The 27,948-nt window shown below is 56.7% G+C and overlaps 1 protein-coding gene across 2 annotated transcripts; it reads left to right on the forward strand.

Moving 5' to 3' along the window:
• Window positions 1–750: 750 nt before the first annotated feature.
• On the forward strand, window positions 751–27,850 carry PPIL2 (peptidylprolyl isomerase like 2). 2 transcript variants are annotated; one of them, XM_034989204.1, is made up of 21 exons: window positions 751–894; window positions 2,610–2,659; window positions 3,713–3,758; window positions 5,866–5,928; window positions 7,126–7,177; window positions 11,004–11,055; window positions 14,527–14,618; window positions 15,438–15,527; window positions 16,323–16,398; window positions 17,107–17,267; window positions 18,378–18,453; window positions 18,982–19,088; window positions 19,548–19,637; window positions 19,922–19,955; window positions 20,505–20,622; window positions 24,163–24,219; window positions 24,822–24,894; window positions 25,008–25,070; window positions 25,159–25,298; window positions 25,637–25,739; window positions 26,469–27,850. In XM_034989204.1, the coding sequence occupies exons 1-20, from the start codon at window positions 863–865 to the stop codon at window positions 25,731–25,733; spliced, it is 1,569 nt and encodes a 522-aa protein (XP_034845095.1). In that variant the 5' UTR covers window positions 751–862; the 3' UTR covers window positions 25,734–25,739; window positions 26,469–27,850. The 2 variants fall into 2 exon arrangements, with proteins under 2 accessions (XP_034845095.1, XP_034845094.1); XM_034989203.1 differs by having other exon boundaries at window positions 25,637–27,850.
• Window positions 27,851–27,948: the final 98 nt, after the last annotated feature.

Consider the following 27,948-nt stretch of genomic DNA (forward strand, 5'->3'; position numbering starts at 1 on the left):
GTAGACGGAGGCCCAGGGCTTAGGCTGGGGCACAGGAAGATAGTGATCTGGTCGAGGGAAAGGTCCTTAAGAAAGGGGAACAGATGAGTGAGGGCTTTGGACTTTCGGGCTTAATGGCCACTTGCCCCTAATTCGCCCAGGAGAGGGGCCTGGAGACGGTGAGGACTGAATGGGAGAACGGGCATACAGCGAATGTGGACGTGGCTTTGGAGGCGTCTGCCACGAAAGGAAACAGACGCTGGTGGGACTTGTGGTGCCCCGCAGACTTTTTTTTTTTAAGATTTTATTTATTTGAGCGAGAGAGAATGAGAGAGAGCACATGAGAGGGGGGAGGGTCAGAGGGAGAAGCAGACTCCCTGCTGAGCAGAGAGCCCGATGCGGGACTCGATCCAGGGACTCCAGGATCATGACCTGAGCCGAAGGCAGTCGCTTAACCAACTGAGCCACCCAGGCGCCCTGACCCGCAGACTTTTTGTAAAGATCCAGGTGAAACCAGGGCAGGCTTGAGCAGGGACGACACATAGCCAGGGCTGGATTGGTATGCGAAAGGTCCAGAGAGAGCATCCCCCACCCGCCCGGGAAAGTGGGGCTTCGAGGCAGAGGCCTCTCGGCCCACCAGCACCTAAGCCCTACCGCGAGCTCCGCCCTGGCACCCTAGGACCAGGCTGTACCTGCTGGGCATGCGCACTTGGCACCAAGCGCCACCGTTCCCTCACGCCCCTCGCCCACTTCCGGGGCGGGTCCGCGGGACCCGGAAGTAATTAGGGAGCTGGGCCCGGAAGTCGGAATCTGGATTGTTTGCCGTCGTTTCTCCGCGCTCGCTGGTCCTGGCACTGCCAGCGCAGCCGCAGCCGCCGCCGCCATGGGGAAGCGACAGCATCAGAAGGACAAGATGTAAGTTGAGCCGCAGCCGGGAGCGGAGCCCCGCTCGGCTCGGTGCCCGCCTGTCCCGCACTCCGCGCCGACCCCTTCCCTCTCTCAGAGCTGGTTCCCAGAGCCACTCTCAAATGCCGCTTCGTCCCAGAAGCCTCTGACCCCTTCCCCAGGCGGAGAATTACCCCCCACCCCATACCCCGGCGCCTAGGTCTCCCGGGCTCCCGGTTCTAACGCACCGTAGGTGTCCTCATCCGAGCGTGGCCCACCCACCACCTCGGCGCTGGGCGAGCACGGGCCCCTGCACTCTTGAGTTCTGCTCCTGAATCAGCCCCTTGCTGTCCTGCTCCTCCAGTCTCCCTGCGTGCTGGTTCGTCGGGCTGCACTCATGCTCCGAGTTTTGCAGTTTAAAACAAACTAGTCTTGCCCCGTGCTCCCCTCCAGCTGCCACTGTGGTTTGTTGTTGTTTTTCTAACAAGACGTGAAACACTTGCATCTGCTTGCTGTGTTCTGATGTCTCTTGAAACCATTCCAGGCAGGCTTTACTCTGCAGCACTACTCTTGTCAGGATCCCAGTAACTTCTCTGTTGCTAAGTCTAGTAGTCAGTTCACAATTCTCATTTTGTTGGGCTTCTCAACAGCATATGACACAGCTGACCATCTCGCTCCTTCTGAAGCCCTTCTTTAGTATGTGGGACACCATATGGTCTTGGTTTTATGTCTGCCTCAGTGGCCTCTCTATTCTCAGTCTCCTTTGCTGGATCCTCCTCCCTCTCTCCCAGACTTCATACATCCATGTTCTCCACGTTTTCCTCCCTTTACCTTCTTCTTTGTAGTCTCTTCTCTTAAAATAGTCAGCTGCTTACTCAACATCTCCAGTTGGAGGTCTGATAGACATCTCAAATTTAATATGCTCCCCCCTCATTTCCCCCCCTCTCAGTGGTCACACTGCTATTTAGTTTCTTAGGTCAGAAGTCTGGGAGTTAGCCTTGGTGCCTCTCTCCTGCGGCTCTCTCCTCCCCCTGTTCATCGGTAAATCTTTGTGGTTCTTCCAGGAACCACTTCTCACTCATCCACCAACCCTCCCATAGGTGGAGTTTATGTCCGCTCCTCCTTGAACCTTTGTAGTTGCCTCCTGATTGGTTTTCTGCTGCCTCTCTTGCTTGTCCCTCTCTACACAGGCGCCAGAGTGAGGCTTTGAGGACTTATGTTAGATCATGCCAGGGCCCTACTCATAACCCTCCAGCAGCTTTCCATACTGCTTAAAGCTGATCCACAGCTCTTACCCAGCTTCTGGGTAAGACCGAGAGGTCCGACCACCACCCTTCTTCATCTGCTGCCCCATGCCCGTGTGCACACTCTTCTTCAGCGACTTCACCCTTTTCTGAAAACACAACAGCTGTTCCTGTCTCAGGGCTTTTATATGTGATAAGCCTGCTTGGTCCCTCTGCCTGAAAAGTTCTTCCCCGAGATCTTCCCATGGCTAGCTCCTTTGCATCATCAAGACTTCTGTTAAGTTTTGTTCATTTTCTTCAGAGGAAAGCAGGATTGTTTGTATTTGCTTATTAATTTGTGTATCCCTGTGTTCTGTTGTATTTACCACTATGGGTCTGACACAAAGTAGGTGTTTAATAAGCATTTGCTGAATGAGTGAAACGATTCAGTCATCACTTACTTCCAGAGACTGTCCTCTTTATAAAGGGGGGTGGTAGTAATATTCTCTTTCTCTTCTTCAGGTACATTACCTGTGCCGAATACACTCACTTCTATGGTGGCAAGAAACCAGGTAAGGCATGAAATCCTTCTGTTTCCCTTGGTGTGGATGTATGTGTGTGTGTGTGTGGGGGGGGTGTAATTAAGGAATGATGTCTTCACTATACAATGAGACTGTAAAAATTAATAATGAACAAGAACACAGAGGGGCGCCTGGGTGGCTCAGTCGTTAAGTGTCTGCCTTCGGCTCAGGTCATGATCCCAAGGTCCTGGGATCGAGCCCCACATCGGGCTCCCTGCTCCGCAGGGGGCCTGCTTCTCCCTCTCCCACTCCCCCTGCTTGTGTTCCCTCTCTCGCTGTATCTCTCTCTGTCAAATAAATAAAATCTTAAAAAAAAAAACAAAAAAACACAAAGTGTAGCAGACGGATAGGTTGAGAACACAGATAATTCACAAAAGAGAAAATATACTAAACACATGAGAAATGTTTAATCTTGGTGGTGATATTTTTTGTGTGTGTGAGAGCACGTGTGAGAGCAAAAACAGGCTGGGGGAGGGACAGAGAGAGAGAGAGAGTCTCAAGCAGGCTCCATACTGAGCACGGAGCAGACGTGGGGCTTGATCTCACGACCCGGAGACCATGACCTGAGCTGAAATCAAGAGTCAGACGCTTAACTGACGGCCATCCAGGCGCCCCAGTGGTGATACTTTTTGACATAGATTAAAATAACATTCTTTTTTCTGTCAAGTTAATAAAGAATAAAAAGAATGATAATACCCAAATCTATCAAGGCTGCAGTAAAAAGAGCACGTTCTCATTAATTGCTGTTGGGGATAAAACCAGCACAGCTGTCTTGGAAAGCCAAGCCAGACCCCACAGCAAAGGTGTTAGGGTTGTGGGAGAAACCCAACTGCAGTGGCTTAAGCAAGTATGTGCTTTTTCCTCTAAGTATGTTCTTGATGTACTCCATGTGTTCTACTTACTGAAAGGTTTTTTAAACTACACTAGTTTTTGCAGTAGGTAGTTTACATGAACCTTTTCTTAACGTGGGATTGAATTATTGGTAAGAACACATCCATGAGGTTATTCACAGAATAAACTTTCTTTTATTTTCATCTTAAACAGATATTCCACAAGCAAATTTTCGTCGTTTACCTTTTGATCACTGCAGGTAAGAGTTTTGAGTGTTAATCTGTCCCTCCTAGTTGTTTTCTGATACTCATTATTTGACAGTGAATCTGATCCTTGGAGATGCAGATGTGGGTTCTGTCTGTGTTCCCCTACCTAGATCTTCCTTGAATTGAGAAAAGGTGACCTAACAGTGATAAGAACTAATAACTTACTTTCTGTTCATTCTGTGTCTGTATGTTTATGCATTGTTTCTTTTAGCTTCTTTTTTACCTTCCAAGGTAAGTAGACTCTGTCATTAAGCCTATTTTACACTTGAGAGGATCAGTGTTTAAAAGTGGGAAGTCCCTCACCCCGGTGTCACATCTAGAAAGTGATGCCATCGAGGCTTGAACCCCGTGGACTGACTCTGGGCCCATGTCTTTCATGCTTTACTTTTAGTCCAGAGTCTAGGTAGTAACAGCATCAGTAATAGTCATGATACTGTGAACCCCTTCCCCCCCACCAGGAACACAGGTTACTGGTGGGGATGGGGAGAGACCCAGCTGTAGAGACACTCAGAGGCTTCTTCCTACCATGGTTAGTATGTGTATGAACAGAAGGTGGGTCTGCTGGAGAAGTGGGGCTAGCATTAATGAACCTCAAGACATTGGGGGTTTGGGGATAGTCCATTTGGGCCTCAGTTTCCCCAAGCTCAAGCTGTGATCATCCCTGCTCTGGACACATGCATCATGTGTGTGTGTCCCATTGGTTTCTGATTCCGTAGGTCACGATGAGCCTTGAGAACTGACAGCGCTCCTAGTGTTCTCCGCCAGACACCACAGGGCAGGAAGGGCCAGGATGCAGCCACTTGGTCTGCCCCTGGAGGCTCCCTCGGAGCACTGAGTGAGGGCTTTCCCTGCTCCTGGCACTTGCTCAGGGAGGGTCAACAAGTGAGACCCAGGCATCATTGGCTGGATTTCTCCCCACCAAGTTTTGTCATCAGCCTCATGGGAATCTGTTCTCATTCAGAGTGTGTATGAATGGATTTTATGGAAATACTTTCATCCTTGGTTCCTAGTTCCTCCAAGAGGTCTCTAAACTGTGTTTCACCCACTTTTTAACTACCTTGGGTTCTGGGTAAAAATGTGCTTTGAGAATATGCCCTTCAAGACCCGTTTGGGAGAAAATGCATGTATGGTGTGTTGCCATTTGGAGCTTGCTTTAGTGTTGGGTCCTGTTTTCATCAGTCCCCAGCAGGATCACCACTGGGTTAGAGTAGTAGGTTGGGCCAGAGAGGGAGGGCTTTCTGGAGCAGCATCTGGGGAGGTGACCCTGTCACTGCCAGGCTGTCCAGGTCCGGGGGACTGACCTGTGCTGACCAAACTTAGAGATGACCGATTTACAAATAAGCCAGGTCAGCCAGGGCTCTTGATGGCTAGCGATGGAAAGGATCCATCCTTTCCTTTCCTTCCTGTGAAAGGAAAAAGGGTACTGGCTCAAGCAAGGTCACCATGTACAGTCTCCCTTCATCTGTATGTTCTGCTTTTCCCAAGTAGATGCTCCATGAGGTGGTAAATGGCTTATGGCAGTCTGGGTCTCTGCAGACCCATCTACCCCCATATCCATGTATTAGAACTTACCCAGGGCTCCTAGGGCACTTGCCTGAGTCATGTGCCTACCCCTTGGACATGTGGGGGGAATTGTGTGCACACTCTAAGCAGGAGCAAGCAGGGCACCCCCAGACCAGGATAGGTCCACCAGAGTCTCTTGGGATGAGAGAGGGCAGCTCTCAGTAGAAGAGTATGGCCTGCATGCCATGTGAGGTTTTAGGGAGTGAATTCCAGTCCTGCTGCCCCAAGGCTACCCTCAGGAACCTCTTTTGGGCTCGAACATGATGACACATGTCAGGTGACACGGCAGAGAGAGTGGGGAGAACTCGGCTGCTGTTCCCCCAAGGCCCCCTCAGCACCTCCTGGGACCCTTGCCTTGTATTGATTGGTGTGTGCAGGGAGCTTCTGAGGGGCGAGGATGTGGGGGTCACCTCTGTACTGGCCCCTGGCCCCGGCTGGGCAGAGGAGCCCCGGAATTGTTGGAGGGAAGCAGGGAGGAACAAAGGGAGAAGTCACGGGAGCCACTGCGTGACCCGGAGTGACTCTGGCCTTTCTCAGTCTCTCTCTGCAGCCCTTCGTCTACCCAGTCTGCACCCCTGAAGGCGTCGTCTTTGACTTGCTGTGAGTTTTCCCTTGACTTTAGAGTTAACAAAAGGGGTGAGACTGTGGACACCCACTCAGGAAGGGGGTATGGGACCAGCTGGAGGGGTTGTGGCTTCAGGTAGTGCCAAGCCAGGCCACACACTGGGGTCTTGGCAACCTCGGGAGCATTGGGTGGCCTCTTGGGGACCCAGGAGAGACTTTAGAGCCTCGGGGATGAGGCCGCAGTGTTGGTGTGACCCCTGGCCAGGCAGCCTTGCTGGCAGGCGCTACTGTCCCTGCTTGGGGTGGCATTGACCTTTCCCCGCGCATGGGGGAGCCTAGGGTTCTAATTGGCCTACCTATACCTGTTTTGGATGTTAATGAACTTGAGTACTTTTCACTTTATGAAAGCAGAGTCATAATTTAGGTACATACTTTCCCAGTGCTGTGTTTTGAAGCATGATGCTCAGTTTTATGTTCCAACATAAACCAGCTTCTGTAACTTTTTCATGCTTCAGTCTCTTTTTAGAGAATGTGGAAAATACTTCAAAATAAAAGGAAAAATTTATCATAATCACACTATCCAGGATAACTACTGTCAACATTTATACTCCTCTTTTTCTGTGAGTTTATTTGTGGTACATGGTTGAGATAATACTGCAAAGATAGTTCCTTTTTTTTTTTTTTTTAAAGATTTTATTTATTTGACAGAGAGAGACACAGTGAGAGAGGGAACACAAGCGGGGGAGTGGGAGAGAGAGAAGCGGGCCTCCCGCAGAGCAGGGAGCCCAATGCAGGGCTCGATCCCAGGACCCTGGGATCACGACCTGAGCCGAAGGCAGATGCTTAACGACTGAGCCACCCAGGCGCCCCACGCGAAGATAGTTCTGAATCCATTTTTCACTCAGTTGTGTCGTTCAGAATTCTCTGGAAGCCTGACTTTCGATGCTGGCCCAGTATCTCACTGTATGGACGTATCAACATTTACATGTATCTTTTCTCGCTGGTTTGTGTTGTTTATCCGTAACCACAAAAAAACACTAGGTGTGTTTTTATTGAAACCCACGTATCTAGAAACACTCCTCACTTCCTTGGTCAAGGCAAGGTGCTAGCAGAAGTGAAGCGGAGCGAAGCCCATTTGCAGCTCTCACCCGGACGGGGCCCTCCTGGATGGTGGCCTTGCCACCGGGCCGCACCTGTCCGCCTGGCCGACATTCTCTCCTCTTTTCCCTTCAGTAACATCGTCCCTTGGCTTAAGAAGTATGGGACCAACCCCAGCAATGGAGAGGTAGGTGGCCGGGCAGGAGTTTAAGTGATGCCGAGTGAACGCTATCCTCGCGTCTGTCCTTTGGGTCTGTGGTTTTCGCGTACACACAAGCACGGTAGAGGACCGTTCACGGGGCACTGTGAATGGGACTGTCCTCCCCTCCCTTCCCCACACTGTTCCTTTCTGGAAATGTTCCCTCACGTGCACACTTTTGTGCAGGTGTACATCTTCTTTCCTTGGGCCATGGATGCAGTCACACATGCAAACGCCTCTGTACCTTGCTTTCACACCCCTTGGAGTGTTGGAGATCTGAACACCCGTGCGTCGAGCCCTGCTGTGTTCTGTGGTGGCTGCATGCGTCTTCCTGGGGGGCTGCCGCGGCGTGTTTGAAGTCACCCGCTGTTACGGCGGACAGGGACTACCCTTGTGCACGTTTCTCTGGACACATATACGAGTGTCCTCCCAGGACTGCTGGGTCGCAGGGTGGGTGCATTTTCTGTTTTGGTAGCTACTGGCAAATTGTCCTCCAGGGAAGTTGCAAACGCCTGTTCCCCTTTCCCCCAACGAGTATCAGCAGGTTTTAGACATTTTCCTTGCCTCGCCTCAGTATGAAAGCGTTAATTTTTTTTAAGATTTTATTTTTAAGTAATCTCTGCACCCAACACGGGTTGGGTGCAGAGCCAAGTTCCAGCTTAGTCGCCTTTTCTGCCCCCCCGCCTTGCCTCCATCATAAACCCGTGGGGCTGCTACGTTTCCCACTTTCCTGTGGTCCCTTTACTTCTCGGAGCCCTCGCGTTCCCTCACACTGCAGGCCCATTTCTTCAGTTCCTCAGTTGCAGCCACTTATTCAGCGAGGTGTGAGCCTGTGCTGTGTGCAGGGCCTGTGAGCTGTTGGCTGTGGGAGGCGGAGGCGGTCACCGGCAGGGAGCCGGCGGGGGGGTGGTCTTGGGGAGCGTCTGTGGAGCAGTGCCATCGAAGCTGAGACCGGGGTTGGAGGGGGGAGATGGTGGTAGATAGAGGCCACGTCACGGGGGCCTTGAAGGCCCTGGGGGAGCTCAGGTTTGTTTTGGGGGTGCTGGAACTGGGCAGGGTTTCGGGCAGAAGCGTGTCACGATTGGGACTGTGTTTTAAAGGCTCGCCTTGGCTGCGGTGTGGGAAACAGGACTATAGGGAGGCAAGGGTGGAAGGTGGGAGAGCAGCCAGGGAGCTATGCACTTGTCTGCGCGAGAGGTGCTGTGCAAACTTGGACCAGGAAGAAGGCTGAGGAGGTGGCACAGAGAGGTCGGACCCACCATTGCTGTTACAAATGGACCTGTGGGCCTTGCGGGGCCATCACATCAGGGTCTGTGTTTCCCCGGGGCCGGGGAGAGCCCAGTAGGGGCCTTTTAGTGCAGTCCCATCTTTGGAGGACTGGATCAGTTAGCATGTCCTATGCCAGGGATGCCAGGGACGGACAGGTGGAACCAGGTGATCTAGCCTGTGCTTGGTGTTCCGGGCCAGTGGGGCTTCAGCAGGAAGGCGGACCCCTCAGAAGCAGAGCCCCGAGCGGCAGGAGGGATTTGGGTGCACGAGTAGGGGCAGGCAGTTGGGGTGGAGGTGGAATGAGGAGGGCCAGCAGGGAGGGTGGGCACTTCTGTGTGACCTTGGAGGACAGTCGGCTCCAGGGTGTCTGGGGAGGTGCGTGAGGCTGAGAGGTTAACCTGATGAAATACGGAGGCGGCCGGTTCTGGCACCGTGGAGCTGAGAGCCGGCCAGAGCCAGGGCCTTGGAGCTGTGTCTGCTAGGATAAGGCCCTGTCCTGATGGGGAAGGCAGCAGGCTGCGTGAGGCCAGGTCAGTTCTGTGACGGAGACCCTGGAGGCCGTGCAGGGTGGAGGCCGCCGTCAGGGAGGCCCAGGAGGACCTGGGCTCTGTGAGGCTTGACGGGGAGGCAGTGAGGGCCAAGCCGTGTGAACCGTGTCCTGGTTGCCAGCGTAGGTAGGACAGGTGAAATGTCACTGGTTCTTTACTTAGCCGAGGTCTTGTTACCTGATTCCTGGAGGCCCTTCTGTGCTGTCTGGACTCCGCTGGCCCCTGTGACAGAGTGTAGGGTGCTGTGGGCCCCTCGCGTCAGGTGGGTGACTCATCAGTGGTCCCTCCCTGCCCTTGGAAGAAAGGGGGCTAGACTGGGGTGCACGTTCTGGGCCTGGCCACCAGAAAAAGCCTGTGGGCTTTTTTCTCAGACGGTTGAGGTGATGCTTGCAGCCTGGCCTCCCTAAGGAGAGCGCTGTCCTTCGGGTGTCTGCTGTGTCTTTCTCAGTTTTGGTCATTTGGAAGCGTGACTGGCAGTGTTCCTGTGAGGCCTTTTGCTGGGAGCCACTGTGGGCTTCCGGGGGCTTCCTGTGGGGTCCGTGCTGCCTGCCTGTGCCCCGTGATTGGCTTGTGTTCAGGGTCCGTTGCCTTCCCTGATACGAATGCCACGCCGGCCTCAGTGGAACAGCCGGGGTCAGGCTGAGGGTCTGCACTCTGCGCTCCCAGGGGTGGCTTTCCGGCCCCACTGTGCCCCTGGACTCCCTCATGTCTTCTTGTCCATGCTTGTCCTCACGGCCTCGGTCTCCTTCCCCGTGGATATTGTCATCCGGTTGCCTCTGGGCGCTTTTTGTTGCTTTGGGCATTTTGCTTCACGGGTGCTCTGCAGGGCCCCAAAACCTCGGCCTCTGGCCAGGCCCAATATGGCAGCTAACCAAGGGCAGTTCACCAAGGGCTGGCTTGGCCCATGTCACTTCTCGGGGACCCAGGAGGAGCATGTTATGTGCAGGGTCATGACCCAGGCCGCCTGGGCCTGAAGGAGGAGGGCTATCTGATGGGAGCAGCCTCGGAGCGAGGACCCTGTTGTCTGCCCTGAGTTGAATGCTCACCTGCACTGGGCCGGGGAGGGGAGGGCGAGGACACAGGGGCCCGGCCCTGGGATGCCCACCAGCGTTTCCTCTGTGCCTCGCTCGGGTAGGCAGGGCCGGGCCTGCACCAGAGTGGCCAGGGGCCACCAGGATGTGGGCCCTCAGTCAGGCGCTCCTGGGCACGCAGCCTTGCCTCCCCCTATTGGGGTCTCTCCACGGCCCCCTTCACTTGCTCCAACCCAGGCCCCCGACTCCAGGGCAGCTTTTTTCCTTTGGCTGCCTGGACTTTGTTTTATTGTAAGGTTTGCCATAGAAGAGGTAAACCGCAGACAGTGCAGGAACTGTGAAAAATAGAGGACCCATCACTCAGCATGTGGGGGTGTTGATTCCTTCCCCTCTACTTTTTTTAAAAAAATTTTTTTGTTATGTTAATCCCAATACATTACATCATTAGCTTTAGACGTGGTGTTCCATGATTCATTGTTTGTGCATAACACCCAGTGCTCCATGCAGAACGTGCCCTCCTCAATACCCACCACCAGGCCAACCCATCCCCCCCCCCCCCCCCCCCACTTTTTAATGTTCTTTCTTAAATAGTCCTACAGCAGAACAGTAGGGGCACGCCTGTGTGCCCCGCAGCCAGATGAAGAAATACGTTCATTTTTAACTTCAGAAGTAGTCAGTGCATCAGGGCTCACAATAAAAACGTGTCAACATTTGAGAAGTATAAAACACACCTCCACCCTCAGCCTCTAGGTGGGGGTCGCCCCTGTGAGCGGGTCAGGGTGCCGCTCAGAGGCTGGGGGTTCCGTGGGGCGGCCCCTGCGGCTTTACCTCTTGCCTGCAGCTGTGAAGGCCTGCGTGGTCAGAGACTTTGCCCATCTCTCTGCTTCACCCAGCCTCATAGGCCCCGCGTTTCTTCACATCAGCCACTTACTTGTTATTACTAATTATTAATTCTTCTTCTTCCAGAAACTGGACGGGAGGTCCCTGATCAAGCTGAACTTTGCAAAGAACAAGGAAGGTGAGTGATCCCTTTTACAGCCAATTCAAAGACTGTGCCACAGACCCCAATGCCCCTGCTTCTCACCAAGTTCTCTGCAGAATCCATCATTCCTTTCTGATCAAGCTGGACACTTAATTTTTCAAATATGTAGGGGCGCCTTGGGCTGACTGAGTCAGTGGAGCATGCAACTCTTGATCTCAGGGATGTGAGTTCAAGCCCCACATTGGCAGTAAAGATTACTTAAAATAATAAAATGGTTAAAGTGGCAAAGGTTATGTGTACTTTACCCCAATTAAAAAAAAGATGTAACATAATTTCTCCTTAAAGGTCTAGGTAGTTTAAAGCTGGGGATGGGGTGGGGGATGAAATGTTGAGTTTGGGCACTTCTTCCCACGAGGGCAGTGGGGCCGTGAGGGTTGCTGATGGCCTTTGTGCATACAGTTGGGCCCTGTGGGCATGGACCCTGTCTAGCTGCGACCCTGGTCTGCTCATTGCTGGGGGCAGGAGCTGCTCAGAGGCCCAGGGCAGGTGGGTGTGGGGGTGTGATGGATTTGCCGGGTTCTTCGACTGGGCTTCTCCTCACCACTGCTTGTGAAGCCCACCCCAGCCCAGGGATCTTGCTTTGTAGTCCTCCACACCCTCCGCTGGTCTTGTCAGATACCAGAGCTGAGGTGACTCGCAGGCACCGACCTTGCTCTTGGCTCTTTGTGGGTCTGGCACAGTTCTCTCAGCCCGTGTAGATGCCACGGTTGAGGTTGTCTGCGCTCCCGGCAAGATGCTGAGGCACCTGACGCTGGGGCCTGACACGCCTGTCTCGCCCCAGAGCTGGTGCCAGCTCACCGTAAATGAGGGAGTGGCCTCGACAAAACAGAAGCACAGCGCTTTGTGGACGGTCTTGGAGGTCAGGGAGCTCCACGCTGGTAGCCAAGCACTGTAGACCCCCCACTCTGAGATCGGCTAACTCAGAGGCCCACAGTGTGTCTCTCATTTAGCACATACTTACTGAGTGCCTGCCATGTGCAGAGAGCAGAACAGGCCACATCCCTCCTGGAATAAAAGGAGCTTACGTTATGGTGAGGGAGGAAACTGGAAAACAGCTCCCCATAGCGTGTCAGATGCTGCTGCTTCCAGCAACCGAAGATAAGGAGCGGGGAGGAGAGAGTCATAGCAAGACACGCTGACGGGGTTTGCGTGGGAGTCCGATGAGAGAGGAGGCATAAGGGGATGTGGGGGGAAAGCATTCCAGGCAGAGGGCACAGCCAGTGCAAAGGCCCTGAGGAGGCCTGTATTGCTGGAACAGTGTGAGGGGTGGAAGCAGGGGGCTACGGTCAGAGGGGTCTGGGTTGGGGCGAGCAGAGCAGTCGTGCAGGGCATGGGCAACCACAGGACTCTCCGCTGCCAGCCAGAGAGGAGAGACGAGATCTGACCATTCACCTGGGGTTTTTTTAACATTTTTTACCAGCAAGCACTTTTTTTTTTTTTTTTTAAGTACACTCCACACCCAGCATGGAGCTCAGTGCAGGGCTGGAACTCACAACCCTGAGATCAAGACCTGAGCTGAGATCAAGAGTTGGATGCTTGGGGCGCCTGGGGGGCTCCGTAGGTTAAGCATCTGCCTTCGGCTCAGGTCATGATCCCAGGGTCCTGGGATCGAGCCCTGAGTCAGACTCCCTGCTCTGCAGGGAGCCTGCTTCTCCCTCTCCTACTCTCCCTGCTGTGTTCCCTCTCTTGCTGTCTCTCTCTGTCAAATAAATAAATAAAATCTTTAAAAAAAATAAAAAAAAATAGGGCGCCTGGGGGTGGCTCAGTTGGTTAAGCGACTGCCTTCGGCTCAGGTCATGATCCTGGAGTCCTTGGATCGAGTCCCACATCGGGCTCCCTGCTCGGCAGGGAGTCTGCTTCTCCCTCTGACCCTCCCCCCTCTCATGTCCTCTCTCTCTCAAATAAATAAATAAAAAATCTTTAAAAAAATTAAAAAAAATAAAATCTTAAAGAGTGGGATACTTAACCAACTGAGCCACCCAGGCGCCCCTTTTGCTTTGTTGTTGTTTTATTTTTTTTTATTTTTTTTAAAGATTTTTATTTATTTTTTAGAGAGCAAGCGAGAGAGAAACAGCATGAGAGGGGAGAGGGTCAGAGGGAGAAGCAGGCTCCCCGCTGAGCCGGGAGCCCGATGCGGGACTCGATCCCAGGACCCTGGGATCATGACCTGAGCCGAAGGCAGACGCTTAACCATCTGAGCCACCCAGGCGCCCTTTGTTGTTGTTTTAAAAGATGCGAGAGCATGGGCATGTGCGTGAGGAGGGGGAGGGGCAGAGGGAGAGGAGGAGAGAGAATCCTCAAGCAGACTCCACGCTGAGCACGGAGCCTGCCATGGGGCTCAGTTCCAGGACCCTGAGACCATGACCTGAGTCGAAGTCAAGAGTCGAACGCTTAACCAACTGAGCCACCCAGGTGCCCCTTTGGCTTTGTTTTTAATTGAAAACTGCAGACACATGAAAGTAGAGAGAATTAGTATGGTGATCCCCTGCCCCGTAGCCATCACCCAGCTTCAGTTCCTGTCCACTCAGGGCTGTGTGATTTTATCTGCTCCCCTGTGGCACCTGCTTCGGTAATTTTGAAGCAAGTATCAGATACCATGTCATTTCATGCCTAAGTACTTCAGTGTGTATCTGTAAATGATAAGGACTTAAAAAGTAATCAGTACTATCATCACACCTAAAAATTTAACGGGAATTCTTTAGTATCATCAGATATCCAGCCCGTAGTCAAAATTCTGGAATGCTTTCATAATTTTTTTTTTATAGTTTTCAAATTAAGATTATTTATTTATTTGACAGAGAGAGAGACAGCCAGAGAGGGAACACAAGCAGGGGGAGTGGGAGAGGGAGAAGCAGGCTTCCCGCCGAGCAGGGAGCCCGATGTGGGGCTCAATCCCAGGACCCTGGGACCATGACCTGAGCCGAAGGCAGACACTTAATGACTGAGCCACCCAGGCACCCCTCAAATCAAGATTTTTTTAAAAGTCCACACAAATCCGTGTGATTGCTATCTCCTCAATCTCTGATCTTTTTTTCCACAATGTATTCATTGGGACTTACTTGAATGGGCTTCCTGGCTGCCTGGTGTGGAGTCAGCAGGGCAGGGGTGGGGAGGGCAGTGGGAGTTTGTTGCAGTAATGCAGGCGAGGGTAAAGGAGGTTAGGGAACGTGGCAAGGTCTGAGATGGAGGAGGAAGATCTTGTCTAGGGTGGTGGCTGCTAGCGGCGGGCTGGGGGCTGATGGTGCAGACTCCTCCAAGGAAGGCCATGCAGGGCTTGGGTTTTGCAGGATGACTGGGAGTTCCCCACTGGGATTGGAGCAGGGGGCGTGAGCGGCTGACTGTCCCTCTGGGTCTCCATTCTGGGCCTGCTGACACGGGGTTCTGCCTCCTCCCTTGCTCTGACCTTAGCCCTTTCTCTGACTGGTTTTGCATGGGCCTTCTTTCTAGGAAAGTACCACTGCCCAGTGCTGTTCACCGTGTTCACCAACAACACCCACATCGTAGCTGTCAGGACCACTGGTAACGTCTACACCTATGAGGTGGGTTCTCAGGAACTGTGTCACATGTAGGCTTTTCAGGTGTGTGGCTCAGGGCGACCCTGGGCTGGCGCTGAGTTTGCACCAGGCACCGTGGGCACAGCCTGGCCTCGTCAGTGCAGTCGGGAAGAGGTGTGCCCTTCCTGCGGCCTCCAGACCGGAAACCTGGCGTGTGGTTTTGTACCCCAGGGGTCTGCCCCACAGTCTTTGTCTTCATTGATCAGGCCCTGGGAGGGAATCTGTGCTCTGAGGGCAGGCCCAGGCCTGAGGGGAGTGCTGAGCCAGGCGCCCCCCCCCCCCCCCCTGCACCGCCGCTGGCATCCCCTGGAGGGGCAGATGCAGGATGGTGGGCAGGCCCCGCTCCCTGCCCCCAGCCTGCTGCTCCGGGTGGGCCGGCAGAGGGCGCAGCAGCAGCCGTGTTGGCGCCGTGTGGCAGGGAAGCCCCCTCTGAGCTGTTTTCCCACCTGTCCCTGGCCATTGGCAGGGTCTGGGTGGCCAGCGCTGCCCTAGGGGCTCCGGGGTCGCTTTTGCCCAAAGAGTACACAGATTTGGTGCAAGGGGTTTGGTAGAGCTGCATGGCCGGCCTTGTTGAGCCTGTTTGCTGATGTCACGTGTGTAATGGGAGTGTCCTTCGGTGAGCCTTGCTGAGATGGCTGATTCGAGTGTCCGGGGGCTCAGCAGGCTCCGCCCTGCGTGGTGGGGCTCTCGGCAGTGGGTACATGGTCAGGCCGTCCTTTTCCTCACCCCTGGAGTGGCGCTGGCACCCACCCAGGGCCAGGGTTGGGGCAGGCACCATAACGGTGGGCTCCCTCCTGGCTGCAGGCAGTGGAGCAGCTAAATATCAAGGCCAAGAATTTCCGAGACCTGCTGACGGACGAGCCCTTCTCTCGGCAGGACATCATCACCCTCCAGGTGGGTGCCCTCTGTCAATCCCACCTCCCTGCCCAGGCTCTGGGGCCTGACTGGTTGCGGTTTCCCAGCTGCCCCCAGCTCCTGGCAGCGCCCCCAGCCCCAGCGCCCCTGCTCTCTGTCAGCCCAGGTCTTCACACGGCCGCTTCCATCTGGCTGTCACATCTCTCCTTCCGATGCCTGTCCTTGCTGCGTCAGGGCCGCTCATCTCTGCCCCCAAAGCCATGTCCGTATCCAAGTGGGAGAGGACAGGCTGGTGTGTGCCCTGCCCCAGCGTCGAGCATAGGCGTGCCTCTAGGTGTCAGCCCTGAGTGGGTTCCTGAAAGACCTGGACTTAGAAACTTCGGAGATGGCCTTCGTGGGCCGTTCCTGTCCTTGGCATGTCCCATCCTCTTCAGCGGTCCATGTGTGCTCCCTCCCACGGGGTGGGCTTGCCGTCACCAGGGCCCGAGGCACTGCAGGCCCTGTGGCATCCGGGCTGAAGGGAGCGCGGGGGGCTGTGGGAGGCCTAAGGTGGCTGCCCCATGCCTGCCCACATCCCCTAGATGAACGTCCGTTCGTGCTCATCAGCCGTGTGCCGGGGAGAAGGGGACACAGTGTGCCGCTGTCCCCACCCCTGCTTGTGGCCCTGCCCGGGCAGAGCCTGCTCCTGACACCTGGTGCCCTCCGTTCCCTGCTCGATAGCCCAGATCTCTGTGCTGCCCCCAGCCTCTCTCCTTCTGGGCCCAGGACCCTCAGGCCGCCCGCCCATCCTTTGCTGCCCGGCTCACTCTGCTGCGTGTGTTCTTTTTGCTGCAGGACCCCACCAATTTGGACAAATTCAACGTCTCCAATTTCTTCCATGTGAAGAATAACCTAAAAATAACAGATCCTGGTAGGTACAACCACAGCTGGCCTGGGTGCCAGGGGTTTGGGTGAAACAGGTCAGTGCTTTCTGGGTAAAGCCCTCACCTTGCTGGCGGCGGGAGCACCCAGGAGCCTTGCCCAATCCCAGACCGGCTGATGCTTCGCTTCTGTGCCGAGGTTCGCAGGACCGCACTCGCCCACGCCCGCCCACAGGGGCCTGATGTGGGGAGTCCCAGCTGGGGCCCATATGCTTGGTGCCCACAGCCGCATACAGTGGAGGCCTGGCTCCTGCCTCCGCCCCAGGGTCCCTTGAGGCCACGTCCTCTCCCAGGTCCTCCTCTCGCTCCTTAGAAATTGTCTCTGTTCCCATTGCGGGGACAGGTGATGACTGCGGGCTGCTGGGTCCCTCTGGTGTGGACGCAGGTCCTGGGAGGGGGTGTGACTGGGGCCAGGGCACCGCTGGGGACGGAGTCCAGAGCTGACCACAGCCGAAACTGTGGGCGGGCTGACTTGCCATCCTTGCGGGCTGTTGCCTCGAGCTCTTCCCCGCACCCCCTCCCCTGCATCGTGGCCACCAGGAAAGTGTCACCATGTGGAGGCTTGGGTTACTTGGCCTGCGTCCTATTCCGGGCTTCTGCTGTTGCAGCTGGCTCTGGCCTCCTGTCCCTGTCACGCCTGTCTGGGGACATTGCTGGGGGATCGGCTGGCTGAGCAGGGACACTGTGCTGTTTTGTAGATGAGGAAAAGGCCAGACAGGACCCATCTTATTATTTGAAAAATACGAACACCGAGACCCGCGAGACACTGCAGGAGCTCTATAAGGAGTTCAAAGGGGACGAGGTCCTGGCGGCCACCATGAAGTTCCCCGAGAAGAAGAAAGTGGACAAGCTGAATGCTGTGAGTAGGCAGAGGGCCACACAGCTGCCAGCGTAGCCAGCCTGCGCTCAGAGGGGTCCTGGGGGAAGGGACTCGTGGGGGCCCTGGCATACATTTGGAGGGAGGTGGCCAGGACCCCTCAGAGCCCAGCTACCCCTTGGGGGCCCAGAGGTGGCCTGCACTGAGGCTGGGGGTGGCAGGGCGTGTGCTGGGGGCCACACGGGGTCTCTATCTCACCCTGGCCCGAGCTCAGCAGCCTGGAGTGGGGAGGCTGGGTGGACCTCTGCCTGGTTACCACGGGACACTGTAGCCTCGGGACAGTGGGGAAGGGACAGAGCTGGTCCCTTGGTGCCCAGAGGAAACCCAGGGAGAGACTGCAGGGGTGTTTGAGGGTGCAGTGGTGCTGAGAGGAGGGCACAGCTGGTGCCCACCGCCTGGGTGTCACGTTTGCTTCTTGCAACACCCACTGGTTGGCCCCGAGGCCCCCAGTTGGCAGTGATGGTGCCAGGATTTGTGCCCCGGCCTGTCTGGCCCCAAAGCTGCTCCTTCCCCTGTTCAGGCAGGGCTATGGGGGATAGCGTGGCTCCCAGAGAATTATCCAGGAAAACTTGCAAGAGGAAAGAAAGTTTGTTCACAGTCCCACCCCTTTAAAACAATAGCGCTTAGCATTTTGGTGTATTTCTTTCTGATGGGGAGAAATCCCCCTTTTTTTTTCCTTCTCTGTCTTGGATAAAAATACAACATATTGGGGCTTATTTTTTCCTGATTGGAAAAGCAATCTGTTTACTGTAAAAGACTGAAACCTTTGAGAAGGAATTAGAGTCCCTCGTACTGTGAACCTCAGCAGTGACCAGTTCCTAGTTCAGTCCAGGGCCTCAGCTGCCATGAGAGTCTTGGCCAGTTGGGCCTCAGCCTCCTGCCCGGTCCAGGCCCTTCGTCGCACGTGCCCCCGCTCGGTCCCCTCACTCCCTGAGCCTTTAGGGAGAGGGCCAAGCGCCCCAGAAGCCCCTGCTGGGCTCTGTGGGTGGCGGCCAGGGACAGCTTTTTGGAGGAAGGGCCCTGAGCGGCCCCAAGCCATGGGGTCTCGGCCTCCCGGGCCGCTGCTCATGGGCCCCCTGGTTTCCTGTGCAGGCGCACTATTCCACTGGGAAGGTCAGCGCCTCCTTCACCTCCACCGCCATGGTTCCGGAGACCACGCACGAAGCAGGTAGCTGCCCGTGCGCCTGCGTCCTCAGCAGTGCTGCCTCACAGCGGCCGAGGGCGGGCGTCCTGCCCCCCCCCCCCCAAGCGTCACTCCATCGTGCCCGGCCCTCACGGGGGCTTCGGCAGCTCCCACGTGGTCAGGCAGCGACGGGCTGCAGCAGGGGCCCGGCCGGGGGCAGGAGGTCCTCCCTCTACCCGTCGGGGCTGCACCACCCTGGGCTCCAGCCCACGTCCCACCTCAGCACTGGCCCTGCACCCCTTCCTCTCGTGTTTTCGGCCTAACAGGTCCCCTTCCTCCCCTTCCTCCCCACCGACCCCACGTGTCCAGGCTTTTCTAGTACCCCCCCCCCCCCGTTGCCGAGCCGCGCCACGTCCCTCTGCCCCCTACACCCACCCTGTCCTGCGGCCAGGGTCCTGTGAGCCCGGGCTTGGCTGGGGCCGAGCCTTGGGCTCTCCCCAGAGCCTGGTGTGTGGGGTCGGGGGGTGTTGCCCCAGCCAGAGGGCAGCACAGAGCTCGGGCCTCGGTTTGCAGCTGCCATCGACGAGGACGTACTGCGCTACCAGTTTGTGAAGAAGAAGGGCTACGTGCGGCTGCACACCAACAAGGGCGACCTCAACCTGGAGCTGCACTGCGACATGGTGCGTGTGGCCGCCGTCCCCGCCCCGAGCCCGCGCTCCCTTCCAGGGTCTTAAATCCGTAGCTGCCCTTGGTATGCGCTTGTGGTAGGACGAATGTCCCACTTGGTCCCTAGAAGGCCTGGGACCCGCACTTCCCTCGCCGGAAGGGACCCCGTTAGCCGCGCACTGTGTTTCCTGGGCCCGTGTTCTGGGCAGGGGCGTGTGCACCCATCACACGAAAGGGGTCAGGCTCCCCCCACACACACCCCCCTGCCCCCCACCTGCTTGAGCGTCTCTCGGCGGCCCTCGCTCCGGGTCACGGCAGATGCCGGTGTCCGCAGCTCAGCCTCACGGGTCCTGCTTTACCGCGTCCGGGCCGCGCAGCTGACCGGCAGCCCTGCTGAGAGGGGCCCCGGTGGTGCTTGCGCTCCTCCCGTCGGCTGCTCCTCACCTCACAGAGGTATCTGGGCTGTTCTGTAGACGCCAAAGACCTGTGAAAACTTCATCAAGCTTTGCAAGAAGCAGTATTACGACGGCACCATCTTCCACAGATCCATCAGGAACTTTGTGGTGAGTGACGAGAGTCGCACTGGCCGCACACCTGCGCGTCCGTGGAGGCCGTGGGACTCCTGGCCGGGGCGCGTGCTGCAGGTGACTCCTGGGAGTCGTACCCGTGAGCCCCTGCTCCTCGGGCGGGGAACGTGCGGGGGGCTGACCCCCACGCTGGGGTCCTGAGGGGGGTGGCCCGGGAGGGCGCTCTCCTCACCAGAGGTAGGTGGGCCGCGGCTGCAGGGCCGGGCAGGGGCTCGGGCTCATGGGCACAGCTTGCTGACTGGCTTTGGTTCCTCTCACAGATCCAGGGGGGTGACCCCACCGGCACAGGCACAGGTAGGCCGAGGGCTCCCCCGGCAGCTTTGGCTTCTCTGTAGGCCATGGGGGGGCGGGGGGCTGGTGGGGAGGGCCGTGTTGAGAGTTCCAGATGTGGAATCCGATAGGCCAGCCACCAACCTGCTGTGTGACCTAAGGCACATCCCTCAGTTTTCTCACTTTGAGAGGGTCGCAAGGCCTGGATGGACGGGGAGAGGCAACACGATGCCCTCTGGTCGCTCTAGAGACCCCTCTGGGCCTGTCGGCTCCGAGGCCCAGGCCGCTCCCTCACCCAGTGTGGTGTGAGCAGTCATGACCTGCAGCTTCCACCCTTTACTCCCTGAACTAGGGGTCCGGCCCCACGCAGGGTTCCGAGGGGCCAGGGGGCTGGGGAGGGATCCATGGGGAGATGGTGACGAGGGTCCCTTGGGGCCAGGGCTGCCCTCTGAAGTACTCGGCGGTGCCCCTCGGCACTCAGCACACATTTCTGGAGCTGGGCTGCGTCCCACTGGCGGCACCGGGGCCGGGACCCCGGCGTCGGTGCCGCCAGCCATGCTGCTTCTCTTGCAGGCGGGGAGTCGTACTGGGGAAAGCCCTTCAAAGACGAGTTCCGGCCCAACCTCTCGCACACGGGCCGGGGCATCCTCAGCATGGCCAACTCGGGGCCCAACGCCAACAAGTCTCAGTTGTGAGTCAGCGGGCGCCTGTGGGTGGGTCCTCCCTCTCAGCTTTGTCTTAAAGGGTGTGCTCAACCTGAATCTCGCCCAGAAAGTGGGCAGCGCCCTGGAGGAGACTCCTACCTCCCCCATGTGTGTGCCTTGTGGCGCGGGCCCACGAAGTAACGTGGGTGGTTGCTCAGAGACCCAGGGAGGCCGCGGGAGGTGGCAGATGCTGGCCCCAGGCAGGGGGTGGCCTAGGATGTGCACTGCATTTATAGAAACGGGGAGACCTGGGGAGGGCATGAGAATTGTGCTTGCAGCGCTGATAATGTCTGATGCGTGCAACACCTAGGCTGGTCCTAGCGGGTCAGCCGAGGGGGTGAGAATGGGCTAGAAGTACGGGCCCGGGTGGCCCCGTGTTCTGATGGAAAGGCAGGGGGTGAGGGCCCAACGGGAGTGAGTGTGGGGAGGGGAGCGGCCAGACCCAGCCTGGCAGGGCAGGGGTGGAGGGGCATCTTCGGGGTGGTAGCAAGACAGTTTTCTTTTTCTTTCTTTTTTTTTTTTTAAATTTTTTTTTTATTTTAATTTTTTAAAGATTTTATTTATTGGAGAGAGAGAGAATGAGAGAGAGCACATGAGAGGGGGGAGGGTCAGAGGGAGAAGCAGACTCCCTGCTGAGCAGAGAGCCCGATGCGGGACTCGATCCAGGGACTCCAGGATCATGACCTGAGCCGAAGGCAGTCGCTTAACCAACTGAACCACCCAGGCGCCCAGCAAGACAGTTTTCTGGAGGAGCCTCACGCCATGGGGTGGGCAGGACAGGGGAGATTCGTCTGCGCAACGTGGCGGCTGGTGATGGTGGCATCGGGGGTGACGGCTTTCCTGCACATTTGATGGGATTCCCCTGCAGAACCGTCCGGTTGGGTGGAATGGGGGTGCCCATCCAGCCAGGGTTTCTCTTGACCTGTCTGTCATTCCCTCTCTGGGAGCTGTAGGAGTTCACCTGAGTTTCATTATTTCTGATTTTTAAAAATTCTTTGTTTCTGCTTGTTCTTTGTCAATTCCTTCCTCTTTGTTTTTTATGAGGAGGTTTGTATTTTTCTTCAGAGCTTTTTAGATTAGGCGTCTGTATTCCAGATATTTTTTTCCAGGTATTTCCAGTTGGAAAAATCACCCATAGTACTTTAAAATATATTCCAGTATATATTCTGAGCCACCGAGGTGCTCCTAATTTGATATTTTAAAATCAAAATTCTTTTCCAATTCTGTTGCTCATATAGAGAAAGTCTATTTTGGGGGGTGCCTGGATGGCTCAGTTAAGCATCTGCCTTCAGCTCAGGTCATGATCCAGGGTCCTGGGATCGAGTCCCGCCTTAGGCTCTCTGCTCAGCGGGGAGTCTGTTCCCTCTCCCTCTGCCCCTCCCCCCTGCCCCCCTGCTTGTGTGCATGCACGCACTCTCTCTCTGAAACAACCTTTTTTTAAAAAATTGATTTTAGATCTAACTGCTTTATTAAAATCTCTTAAAATTGGAATGGTTTTTATTAAGAGTGTCTTGGGTTTCCTAGATACTCACGTTTATCAGCACAAGGTGGTGTTCCGCTCTTCCAGCGTGAACACCAGTCCCCTCCCGGTCAGGCCTGTAAGGAGAGGATGTGGGCGTCCTGCTGTCCAGGTTACATGCTCTTTTGCCATCTGATCAAATTTGTTGCTGGGCCTACTTTTTGGGAGAGGCTGTGTTTCCAGATGCTTTTCTCTTAGCATCTGTTACTCTGGTCAGAGCATTTTCTCTTCCTTCTGGAATTTGTGGATAGAAGCTCTGGGTTGACCAGCCTTGCTGTCACTGTTTTGTCCTGGAATAAACCTGGGCTGGTCCTTGCCGCACCGGGTGGTCCACCGGCCACTGCTTTAGGCCGCGTGCCACAGTCCTCACCCCAGAGCCGGGGCTGGCTGGTCAGCTACCTTACCAAGCAGACCCCAATGTAAGCTAACCCTCCCCAGTGTGCACAGCCTGGGGAGGGTTAGCTTACATTGGGGTCTGCTTGGTAAGGTAGCTTGCCAAGGACAGCTTTTGCGGATTCTTCACACTAATTCCTTAGTCGGGTTCCACTTTGTGCGCCATCTGGGTAGCTTCTGTTTTGCCAGAATGTAACTGGTCCATCTCTAGCTTTCCAAACTTCCGTGGTGTCTGCATTCCCGCTCTCCTTAATGGTTTACGGAGGGCTTTTCTGGTTTTATTTTATGTAATTTCCTTCTGTTTCCATCTTCACTGGCTTCCTCCGGTTTCTCTCCTTTCTCAGGCTCCGCCTCCACAAATATCCAGGTCTGCACATGCTGACGGGCACGCACTTCCCAGCTTCACTGTCTTCTTAGGTCAAAGAACGAATCATAGACTTTACTTCCTTTCTGGTATATCTTTGTTTGCCCTGTTATTGCTTGTCTTTCCTTCTCTTCAGGACTCTTTCATTCCCTTTTAAGCTTCCCGACCTGTGTTAGAAACGCATGGCAGAGAGACCCACCTGGTGGCCAGAGTTCAGGTCTGCACACTTGTGGGCATTGGCGTCTGTGGAGACTTGCCCGCTGGCCGTGTCTGGTCAGGCCTGGTGGGCTCGGAAGTGGTGCTGTCCCCGGTGGAGTGGGTTTCTGGAAAGGGCCTCTGTCCCTTGCTGACTGTGCGTGCCGTGGGCCGTCGGGACGTGGGCGGCATCGTTTGGTGTCCCGGGAGGGCAGCCCTGCCCACACTGCTTCTCTCCATCTCTTGTTAGACCTCTTTCCTTTCTTTTACTTGGAGCTTTCCAGATTCTCGAAGCTTTAGGGCCGTCTTTTTAATGACACACACTTAGATTTGGGGTTATTTTAATTCAAACTGACGGTCTTAGGTGCATACTTCCAGTCAGTATCCATATTTTCTGTTATCCTAATTTGTACTTCCTGGTTCCCTCCCCCTTTTTTTTAAATTTTTCATTTCTTATTTTTCTCCTGCTGTGGAAGTTAAGTGTCACTTCTGGCTTTAAGTAGATTTAAAGTCTGCAGTTACCAGTTAATCTCTCTCTCCTTTCCTCACAGACAGACCCTGCCCGAGCCGTCCCCCCAGCCCAGCCAGCTCCCAGGTTCAGATAGCTGGACATTTAAATTTATTCGATGTGAAAGTTTACTAGGTCAGCATTTAGGGGTGTTTACCTACGTTCCTTGGCGTCTTTGCTCCCTTTCCTGCCCGTGTCCTTTCTTTCAGTTCAGCATCCCTGCTTCTTCAGCTGCTGTCACAATGGGACGGGCTCAGGTGTCCAGTCTCCCCCTCTGCCCGCGGGCTCTGGCAGTGTCTGTCCGCCAGAAGCTGGCAGCAGCCGGGGCTGGAGGCAGAGCTGGGGTCCCGGTCCCCTGGGCGGCCTTGGCTGACGGCCTGCCCTGACCAGGCAGGGTGTGGGGGCCGCACACACAAGGAACTCCAGCTTCCCAGAGCTGCTTTGGGGGGATGGGGATGCCTGGTGTGTGCCCAGAAGTCTTGGGGGCTAAGCAGGCTACGGGGGAAGCTCGCAGGCTTTTCCTGATTCCCCTTCTCCTCTTCGCCCAGCTTTATCACCTTTCGCTCCTGCGCGTACCTCGACAAGAAGCACACCATCTTCGGGCGGTAAGAGATCTGGGGTGCTGGTGCGGGTAGGCTTCTTCCCCAGTGGGACCCTCTCACTGCCTTGCCCCCACACCTGGCTCAGTGCCTGCTTGCCCCCACAACCATCACTGCTGCGGTCACGGCCACACAGAAGTGGGGACTTGGGCCTTTCTGTTGGCCAGGGGACGTGGCTCCGCAGACCTGCCAGCCGAGGGGCGGGCCGCTCTAGCCCCCTCTGGCCAGCTGCTGTGTCCAAACTCGCCCCCCTTGGGCTCCCCTCTGGCTGGGTCCAATTTGCAAGTCTGGGCACGTCCTCGCCTCTCTGTCCTCTTGTCCTATGAAGGCCCAGATGGTATTTCCAGCTTGTGGCCTCGTGGCGTGTCACACCCCTCAGCTCGGCAGCCTGTCACACAAAAAGCGCTAGGGTGCATGGAAGCAGTGCGAGTACTGTGGCCCGCTGGCCCTGCTCTGACCCCCCCCCGCCCAACCTCAGGCCTCTCATCCCTGTGGCACCTTCTCAGGCCCATCCTCTGCCCCTCTTCCTGCCATGCCACAGGGACTTGGCTTTTGGGGGTGCCCTGCCCTGGGGCACACTCAGAGGTACCCCTGTCCCTCGGCCGCAGGGTTGTTGGGGGCTTTGACACACTGACAGCCATGGAGAACGTGGAGAGCGACCCCAAAACCGACCGCCCTAAGGTATGTGCCGAGAGAGAACGGGGGATCGCCGCCCAGGCTGGGCACCGGGCAGGCGGGTTTGGAGGGGCCTGCTGCCTCCTGCTGTCCCCTCACTTGCCCCCCTCTGCTGCTAGGAGGAGATCCGCATCGACTCCACCACGGTGTTTGTGGACCCCTACGAGGAGGCCGATGCTCAGGTGAGGGGGCCACCAGGGGGGCAGGGGCTGCGGGGACCCTGCCCGGCCTGCGGGGCTCCGGGCCAGCCGTCACCGTGCTCCGTCACAGATTGCTGAGCAGCGCAAGACGACGCAGCTCGAGGAGGCAGCCCCAGAAAGCACAGGAAAAACCCACCAGCCCAAGCCGGGGAGCCAGGGCCCCCAGACGTACCGCCAGGGGGTGGGCAAGTACATCAATCCAGCGGCCACGTGAGTGCAGTGAGGGCGCGCGTCCCGTCTGCGTGCTGCTCTCCCAGCCTCCCAGTGCCCACGGGTCAGACGCTGCCCGTGGCGAGCGAGCACCGGGCATGGGGGGTGAGCAGGTGCCGGGGGGGGGGGGGGGGGCCCCCGGGCATGGGGACCCCGGGGGGGGGGGGGGGGGGGTGGGGGGGGGGGGGGCCGCGCCCCCGGGCATGGGGACCCGGGGGGGGGGGGGGCTGCGTATGTGACTGTGACCTCACACCGAGCAGGTGCTGCGGGAGGGCGTGGGTTCCCAGCGCGGGGGACTGGTCCACGCCCAGCAGCCAGAGCGAGTCTCCGCTTTCCAGGAAACGGGCAGCAGAGGAAGAGCCCTCCACCAGCACAGCTGTCCCTGTGGCCAAGAAGAAGCCCAGCCGAGGCTTTGGGGACTTCAGCTCATGGTAGCAGCAGGTCGGCCCCTCTGGAGCCCCGGAGGGACTCAGGGCTGGGGGCCTGTGTCCACATCACAGAGTTCTCTGCCCTTCCGACTACAGCTCACTAAAGCTCTTACTTGTTGCCCGAGTCCCCTTTCCTGGCCCTCGGAGTCCACGGGCCTTCCCAGCCTTCACCGGGTACAGTGGCCCCGGGCCGAGCCCCAGCCCACGTCTCAGACTGCCGGGCATGGGCTGTTGCCCTTAGGCCCGCCTTGCAGCCCGGCCGGGGAGGAAGGCAGTCTCCTGCCTCTGGCTCTCCTACCCTCCCCCGCCCCGTCTGCGTCCTTGACTTGGGGACTGTTTACTCAGTGGGGCACCTGGGACCTGGTTAGAAACACCGGCTTGCAGAGCCCGGACCTCCTCCCCTGGGGCCACGGGCTGGGCGCTGCACCTGCGTGCTGCCCATGCTGGGGAGCTCCTGCCGCCCGGCCCAGGTGGGGGCTGTGCCCAGGACCCCCTGCCCCAGGATGGTAAGCAGAGCGCACGTGGGAGCAGCTGCCCACCCCCCGCCCCCCGGGCCTGACTTCGTGCTCAAACAGTCGATCCCTCACCCCAGCACTAGGGCTTCCAGACCGGCCTCACCAGCGTTTCCGGACTTAAAGAATCCCTTCCCTTGACTTTATTTTTCTATAAATGTAAAAAAAAAAAAAAAAAAAAAAACCCTAACGTGTGCAGGCCCGCCCTTTGTTTTCTGTTCGTTCTGTAGCCCGTGCCAGCGTGGCTTCCCTGCTCCTGACCTTGACGCCGCTACCTCGGCTTTCCCAGAGCACCTCTGCAGAAGCGTGGCGACAGCTGTCCACCCCTCACACCCACTCCCAAGGCCTGTCGTCCTCGGGCCGGCACAGGCCACGACCCCCTCCAGCTGGTCACACTGCAAACTTCAGGCTCGGTCCTTGGTTCTTTCCTTCACCCAAGCCTCAGATGTCCACAGCGGCTCCAGAACATACCTGGGCTCCCCCTTTTCCACCTCTGATGCTGAACCCCAGACCCAAGCCTGGTCTCTCGCTGCCTCGGTTCAAGCCCCTCGTGCACGTCCATGCAGGTGCCATCTGGGCCCCCTTCCCAGAGCTCATCCGCCCGTTGTCCTCTTGCTTCACACCAGTCACGGGCTGTCCTGTGTGTGGAGAACAAGGGCTGTGCTCCCCGTGCACCCTGTCCCTCTGCAGTCCTCTGCCTGTGGCAGCCTGCAGCCGGGGGCCGGGGCTCTAGAGAGCGCCCGCTCACCCCTCTGCCCGGGGCCAGGCCCTCGTCATCCTCCTTCACGACCTCCTCACCACGACCCCTCCCGGCTACACCGAGACATCAGGTAGCTGCTGAAAGGCTTACACTGCAGTGTTTGTGCCCAGGATGCCAAGAGCCTGTTCACCCAGGAGAGGGCTGCGCGCGGGGACAGCCGTGTAAACGCACAGCTGCTGGTGGCTCAGGGTGCGGGTGCGGGTGGAGGCCCTGGAGAGGGAGGGTCCCAGGAGGCTCCCGGACTCCTCAGCCTTTGGGGGCGGGGGGAGCTCAGGTGAGGCTTTCTCGGGCTACGTGCACCAGCCCCCTACCCTCCTCCCAGACTTGCCGGGTGGGGAGCCCGGTGGCTCAGTGCTCCGGGACACGGCGGGCTGCATGTCACCACATGGGACCGGAGTGGCCACAGGAGGAGCTCGGAGACCCCAGACCCAAAGCTCCCAGCATCAGAGCAGAGCGCCCGAGACAGGAGGTGCTACGGGGAAGGACACCATCTGACAGTGGAAGCTTTATTGTTCAACCTCACAAAGACAGAGGACAGAGGGCTGGACACGGAGGCTGAAGGAGGCTTGTGCACGTGAGCGTGGCAGTCCTGCTCCAAGGGGCAAACCTTCTGGCTGCTGTCCATCTGTCCGTCCTTCCAGCTGTGCCCAGCGGCCACACCTACCTGGCCCAAGGCATGACGGCCAGGCCACCCTGGGCTGCAGGTCCACCCAAGAGCCTTTAACAAAGGACGGTTTACATTGCTGTAGGTCGTTTTGGAACTTAAATTAGTTTTCTAGATACTAAAACCACTTGGATTTTATAAGTACCTGGTGAGGTCCTCAGGTAAATTAAAGGGCTTTTGGAAAAATTCCCATGTCTGATCTTGCCTAATATCTGACAGATGCCATCAAGAATAAGCATTAGGTACAAAAATACTATATATATGTATATATAAAACGGCAACAAAA

The sequence above is a fragment of the Mirounga leonina genome, unplaced genomic scaffold (assembly GCF_011800145.1).
Source record: "Mirounga leonina isolate KUSES-001 unplaced genomic scaffold, KU_Mleo_1.0 Mir_481, whole genome shotgun sequence".
NCBI classification, from domain to species: domain Eukaryota; kingdom Metazoa; phylum Chordata; class Mammalia; order Carnivora; family Phocidae; genus Mirounga; species Mirounga leonina.